The sequence below is a fragment of the Lygodium microphyllum genome, chromosome 9, assembly GCF_053477565.2.
Source record: "Lygodium microphyllum isolate KBCC chromosome 9, Lygodium_microphyllum_v1.1.10, whole genome shotgun sequence".
In the NCBI taxonomy this organism is placed as follows: domain Eukaryota; kingdom Viridiplantae; phylum Streptophyta; class Polypodiopsida; order Schizaeales; family Lygodiaceae; genus Lygodium; species Lygodium microphyllum.
Window position 1 is genome coordinate 103554853 of NC_141143.1, and position 6927 is coordinate 103561779.

Here is a 6927-nt window from a genome sequence, read left to right on the forward strand (position 1 = left end):
ATCTCTACATGTGTACAAGCTTAGGAGGCTTGCTATGGTATATCTAGTCATAAGTAAGCTACGATGTATTACAATAATTCATGTGGACTTTCAAGAACTATCATTGAACACACATTCAACAAATGATCATAACATTATTCTGGAGTCCCTAGCATGTTATTTCATATAGCATAGGGGCTGATTTAAACACACATATGCATTGTGGACAACCATCTCTAGCATGTGTACAAGCTTAGGAAGCTTGCTATTATATATGTAGCCATAAGTAAGATACAATGTATTGGGATAATTCATGTCAACTTCTTAGAACACCCATTATATATGTAGCTTGCTATTATATATGTAGTCACAAGTAAGATACAATGTATTGGGATAATTCATGTCAACTTCTTAGAACACCCCTTTCAACGCCCATTCAACAAAGGTTCTTAGAGTTATTCTAGAAACAAGCATGCCCTTGAACACCCATTTAACAATGACTCATGACATTATTCCAAAAACCAAACATACATCACCACACCATTACACAATCAAACACCCATTCAATAGACACCTTGTAAGATTATTCTAGAAACAAGCCTAACATCACCACACTATCCTTGTCTATTAAACAATCAATTTCCCTTGCATCTTTTAAGAACATTGAGACTAATGTTTTGAAGGATCTAGCTACTGGATTGTTGAAGGATCAATATTAATGAAAATAAATTATTTGGTACATTAGATCAATATAAATTTTGGATATTCTTTATATTATATCTTCTATATAAAATACATCGTTATTATCTTTGACTTGAAATTCAATGAAGTATATGTGTTTATATAAAACACTCAATATCAGGTCAAATATATGTTTGCTTGTATAAAAACAAGACCATCTACATTATATAATGATCTTGTCTTGTAATTGGCCTTTTGATAAGTGGTGTTCCTACATTTCACATATTTTAACAAACGATTACTTACATGGCGGCCCCCGGCCAATCTGTTGAACACTAGAACGACGGTTCAGACAGGCGCGTCTCTTATCAAATTAGCATAGAAGAAGGAGAATGCGAGGAAGAAACTTGTTACACGCACCATCATTTGATACGTAACTACATGGCGGCGAGCGCAGCTTGCTCGTCGATCACGAGTACATAATCGTTGTTTTGCAACAGCAGCAACAACGATCAGATCGACGAGTTTGACAGCCCGTCACTGATCGATTAATTCGTGGCTTGATTTCTGTGTCCATGAAATGAACTGTCTATTACTATGTTTGTCCTTCGAGAAATTAATAATAGATAGAATATTATGGTGACAATAAGAATATCGAGTATGAGATCAAGATCATAGGCGTGCAGGCGCTGGGCCGTATAGCAACTGCATGGAGAAGCTGGGATACAGTCCCTTATTACACATTCTCAATCACAATATCCGATGGGCAGATCAATACTGGAGGAACAGATCGTGAGCCCGGCTCCGCATAACACGAGTACTGAGATCAGTCGAAGTAGCAATAGAGTTAATCAATCGGCGGCCGCCGTGGTCATCCCGAGGCCGCCGCCGATTAAGGTGTTTAAGTCAGAAGATCGGTCCTCTATTACTAACCAAGGATCATTAGCCGTGGGGAACTCCCAGACAAGCCGAAGAAGAAGTTCATCATATAATACCGCGTCGACAGCAGATCAAGAAGAGTTCTCGATCTCTAAGGCGACGCCGACGACAGTATTAATCGACGAGTGTGCTCGTCGTAGCTACAATACAAATCGGGGGCAGCTTGTTCATCTTCCTCAGGTAAAAAGAGTGTCGGCGCCCAAGCCGGCGGTTGCAGCGGCGGCGCTGGATGGAGGCGACGAAACAGCTGGTGATCAAATAACATCGAGGTCCCGTAGTTATAACAATCGTAAGACGTCGGCCGGGATCGGGTATGATAGTCACAGTGCAGGGGAGAGTAAAACGTCGGCCGGAAGTTATATTAATGACTGTGCAAGAGCGAGTATAAATAACTACAGTGCAAGGACGTCGACTAAGATCACGTCGGACAGCAGCAGCAGCAGCAGACACAGCAACAGGAAGAGGGACCGGCGGGGGAGCCTGAGTATAGCCGGCGCGGGCAATGGCAGCGATAATAGCTGCTGCAATAGTAGAGCAGCGGAGGAGATCAGCTGCACTGGTAGATCAGGAGGGGCAGCTGCGGGTGTGTCTAATTCGACTGCGGGGGCAGCACCGCTGCTGCCGCCGCTGAGGGCGGAAGAGGCGGGGTGGAGAAAGACGCTGGTGCTGGACCTGGACGAGACGCTGGTACACTCGTCGTTCAAGGAGATAAGGGAATACGACTTCTCGATAAGGGTGGAGATGGCGGCGGGGGGGTCGCAGGAGCAGGCGGCGGGGACGCAGCCAGCCAAGGCGCGCATGCACACGGTGTACGTGAGGAAGAGGCCCGGGGTGGAGGAGCTGCTGGAGGCTGCGGCGGGGGAGCTGCAGTACGAGGTGGTGGTGTTCACGGCGGGCCTGAAGGCGTACGCGGACGCGGTGCTGGACGTGGTGGACGCGCGCGGGCGGGTGGCGCACCGGCTGTACCGGGACTCGTGCCGGCAGTGCGCAGGGGGGCTGGTGAAGGACCTGTCGCTGCTGGGGCGCGACCTCCGGCGCGTCCTCATCCTGGACAACAACCCGCACTGCTACCTCCTCCACCCCCGCAACGCCCTCCCGGTCTCCTCCTTCTTCGACAACCCGCACGACCGGGAGCTCCTCGACCTCATCCCCCTACTCGCCGCCCTCTCCCACCTCGACAATATCGTCGACGCTCTCGCTGCCCTCGGCCTGGCAGCTTCATGAGACTCTACAGCTGATCGTCGCCATCATCATACCACCTCGCACAATTATCTCGGTCTCAATGAAAAACTCTACGATATTAGTATCCACGTCGTCCATCCCATCGCCGCCCTCGGCCAGCTGCCAGCTGCTTTCATCCTCATCTGGATCATCGGCAGCAACGTCGCCCATGCACCCGTCGCTGCCCTCGCCCAGCTAGCCTGATACTCATCGTCCTCATGCAGTCCTAGCTGCTACCTTCATCCTCATACATCATCCCTAGTTGCTTGCTTCATCCTAGTAGCAGCAGCCCTAATAGATTCTGTGACTTTAAGAAGACACTTCATAATATAATCGGGTGCCTTTATGGTAGCATTTAGCCCAATGGAATTGGGTCACTTACAATGACACCTTCCGAATAGAATTGGGCGACTTTACAAGAATAGCAAAACTGCTAGATCAATCTTGTCATGGTGAAGGTGGCTTGACACCAAGGGACTTGTTTTTGAAGGATCATACAAAGGCTTCCCACACAACAAGGTCTATTGTCTTCTTTCCTACTCTAAAAAAGGGTTGAAACCTTCATATTTGAGGAGATTGAGCTCATTATACACACTAATTTGAAAAGCCTCCTTGGAACTCCATTAATGAAGCTCTAAATGAGGATCAAACCTATTCAAAATTTTAACCAAGACACTAAGCATACAGAAGAAACCTACTTGGCAATCACGCATCAACAACACATTTTGTGATACATATATGAGATCTCCATTGGATAATCATGTAAATCGGTGCTCCACTATCCTTGAGACACTTTTGTCCTCAAGTAAATGAGCTTATTTAAGTGCTATAGATTTGAATTTTAAGTTGGATCTTTCCTATGCCTTATTATTTTTTGAGCATTTACCCCTTTCACATCACACACACCTATCAACTAAGGTTTCAAAGGTAATTCCTTACCAATCATGCTTTATAAAGTAAGCATTTGTAATCATACCAATAATAATATGGACTTGCATTATGGACTTGCATAATATAATTAAAAACTCAAAAATAGAAATGATGTTCTACATTATTTCAAGTATTAACTAATCACACACTCTATTAAGTGAAAATAATAGCCAATCACATGCTTGGATTACAAAAAAATATCACACACTTTATAAAATAGGCATTTGTCATCAATCGACTCATAACATTAGTCTTGCAAAACATAATTACATGCTCAAAATTATCATTGATTTTCTATATCATTATGCATGTATGAGAAGTTCAAGACCCTTTGGAGATGGTACTTACTCTTGCTTGCAACCTTTTATATGGATCTTTTAAAGGAGTAGATAAATGAAATCAATAGATACAAAAACTTTATACAATAAAATCCTACAATGTAAAATATTTATGGCCTGTACAAAGTTTAGGGATCCTAATGGCCTCTCTGGTAAAAACCTAGTTTGTGTGGGCATAATAATATTTTCTACAAGAGAAGCTAAAGTACTACTCTAATGTAACATGATAATTACTTCCCATCTCAAATATTGCACATGGCCTAAAGGTTTTATTAAATAAAGAAGAAAATAAATGCTTTAGCAAAGTTTATTTTGGTACTAGTACTAACTTCTACTTCAATGAAATAAATCTCATACAATAAGCTATATGTTTGGATGTATATCATTAAGATATGCTTAGGGAGCTCTAAATGTTATGATGATTTACATTGCCGTTAGTGAGTGGACCTTATAACAAGTTGATAAGCGTTTATACATAATATGTATTTTGCCTTACATGTGCAAGTCTCACCTTGTGTGTAACCATCCTAATAAGTCATTAAAATAGTTGTAGAAGCAAGATTGTTAAAGATACGTGTCTATCCTATGTGAATTCTATGTTTAATAAACTATTAAATGACATTAGCAAGAGTTTGATGTCACTTTTTGTCCTTTTAGTAGGAGGAGAGAGAGTGTACTCCACCAATGAGGAGAATGTTTCTGTTATATAACTATTTTTTAAAAAATAATTTCGTTATTTTTAATAGTATTTTTAAAATTGTTATTTTTATTGGAATGGCTTGAGTAATTATCACTTTTCAATAGTAAAGTGGATCAATTTCTAGTTTCACCGAGATGGGTTGGAGCGATTGTCATTTTCCAATAGTAATGTTTTACTGTTGCATTTCAACCATTCTCTTATCGTTCGAGATGAAAAGAAGATGGCGAAATCCTCCTATTTCAAATCTTTTAGTGTCCATTTCCTCCTCTCTTCCCTCCTTTTATTTACAGCCGTGGGAGTTCCTCTTTGTTTTCTCTCCACTTTGCTACACGTTTTTGCTCTCCATCTTTCTACTCCATCGAGGCACCTACTCGGTGCAAAAAATGCAATGCTTCTTTTGAGTCCATAGTCACTTATAATATGCTTGATAAGTAAGATAATTAGGTTTTCTTGACCATAATAAATGAAAATTGGATAATCATGAAGCAAAAAAAGTAGAAGAGCTCCTCAATAGACGACAGTAGAGGTAGATTATAGGGACTGTGTAGAAGATGAGGCAAGTGGGTTGTTGAGGCTCATGCTTAGGTACTTGAGGCTAGGGCTAGGACTAGGGCTCGTGGGGAAGAGGCACTTATGCATGGGGCTGGGGCTTGGTTACAACTAGGGTTGGATTTAGGGCTCGAGATTGAGCTTGAACTCATAGGGAAGGGGTATTTGTGCCAAGGGGCCAAGATCGTGGGGTGACAATGCTTGGCCCTAGGACTTGGGCTTGGGCTTGAATTGGAATTGGGACAGGAGCTAGCATTGGGGCTCAAGCTCAAGCTCATGCAGCTTGAATTGGATATGGGGCTAGGGATTGGTGCAGGGTTGGTGGGTTAGTAGGGCTCCAAAGGCTAGGCAAGCTTGTAGGGCTTCACAAGCTAGGGATTTGTTTGGGGATCAAGCTAGGGTGCTCCTCATTCTCTTTATAACTGATGACATAGTCTGGCAGGCTCTAAGCTCTTCTCATGCTAGTGCTCTCTATAATCATGTATCCTTCTCATGTCTATCGGGGAATCTTGGCCTAGCTTGTCATCAATGAATAGGTGAGATAGTAAGAATTTTTTACATGTAATAGTTTGAGATCTCCATGGGATTTAGAAGCTTGTCATATCGGAGTAACAAGTGGTCCATGCTATTGAAATCTCTGGCCATGACTATCATCATGTGGGCATGGGTTGCAAGTAAATATGCATCTTCCAAAAAATCAATAGAAAGTCTTCGACAATCTCCTAAAGTGTAAGAATTAGTGAGATGGTCCATCGTAAGTATATGGCCCAACGATCACAAATTTCCTAGATTAATCTTTGAAAGGTCAGACATGATACTGCAGGTTGCATTTGCCTCTCTATCCCCGAAGAGGTTAGTCATAAATATATGTATGTATCACGTGGGTTCAACATAAGGGATTTTGAAAATACCATTTTTACACATTTTTTATATACAAAAGGGTCCCATATAAAGGTGTTACTTACAAATTGAATAGAAAAGGGTTATGTTTTACTAAGGGAAAATTTATAGATAATGATATTTATAAATAGGCCTGGAATGCACATGATATAGAGGGTATACTTAGAGTGAATTACCCGGGTCTCTATCTTATGTAGCTCACTAAGAACTACATAGTGAGCCTAATATCTTCTATGCCTTCCATGAGAAGAACCCTCATGTGCCATGAATACTAAAACATAGATCTTAAAGGGTCACCAATAGAGCCACAAAGATTGCTTCATTACATTTATGAACCACTTGGTGGTGACCATAGAAAATAAGGATACTCTCAATGAGGGTCACCATCAAATGATAGTGGTTGCCCTAAGCAAAGGGTTGCCCCACAAGCCACTCGATGGTGACCCCCAAAGGAGAAATACACTAGATGAGGATCACCATGTATGTAGGATATTGAGCCTATTGACTGTCCTTTACCTTTCCATCTGAAGGTTAGTCAGAATCCAAAGATCTAATGCCAATAGCATGTAGCTCCCATTGAAGCAAATCTGAATGCCAAATAATCAATATAAGCTCATCAAGATATCAAGTACATTAACATTTGGAATCCAAGATACATCTGGGAGCATGAAACCCAAAAGTAAGTCTTCA

At 41.9% G+C, this 6927-nt stretch overlaps 1 protein-coding gene across 1 annotated transcript; it reads left to right on the forward strand.

The window, feature by feature from the left end:
• Window positions 1-1081: 1081 nt before the first annotated feature.
• On the forward strand, window positions 1082-3687 carry LOC148031370 (uncharacterized). Its single transcript, XM_087685737.1, has one exon. The coding sequence runs from the start codon at window positions 1423-1425 to the stop codon at window positions 2821-2823; it is 1401 nt and encodes a 466-aa protein (XP_087541863.1). The 5' UTR covers window positions 1082-1422; the 3' UTR covers window positions 2824-3687.
• The last annotated feature ends 3240 nt before the right edge of the window (window positions 3688-6927 follow it).

Bases quoted from the DNA above. Each gene is read 5' to 3' on its own strand.
- LOC148031370 (XM_087685737.1), top strand. From the start codon at position 1,423: ATGGGCAGATCAATACTGGAGGAACAGATCGTGAGCCCGGCTCCGCAT.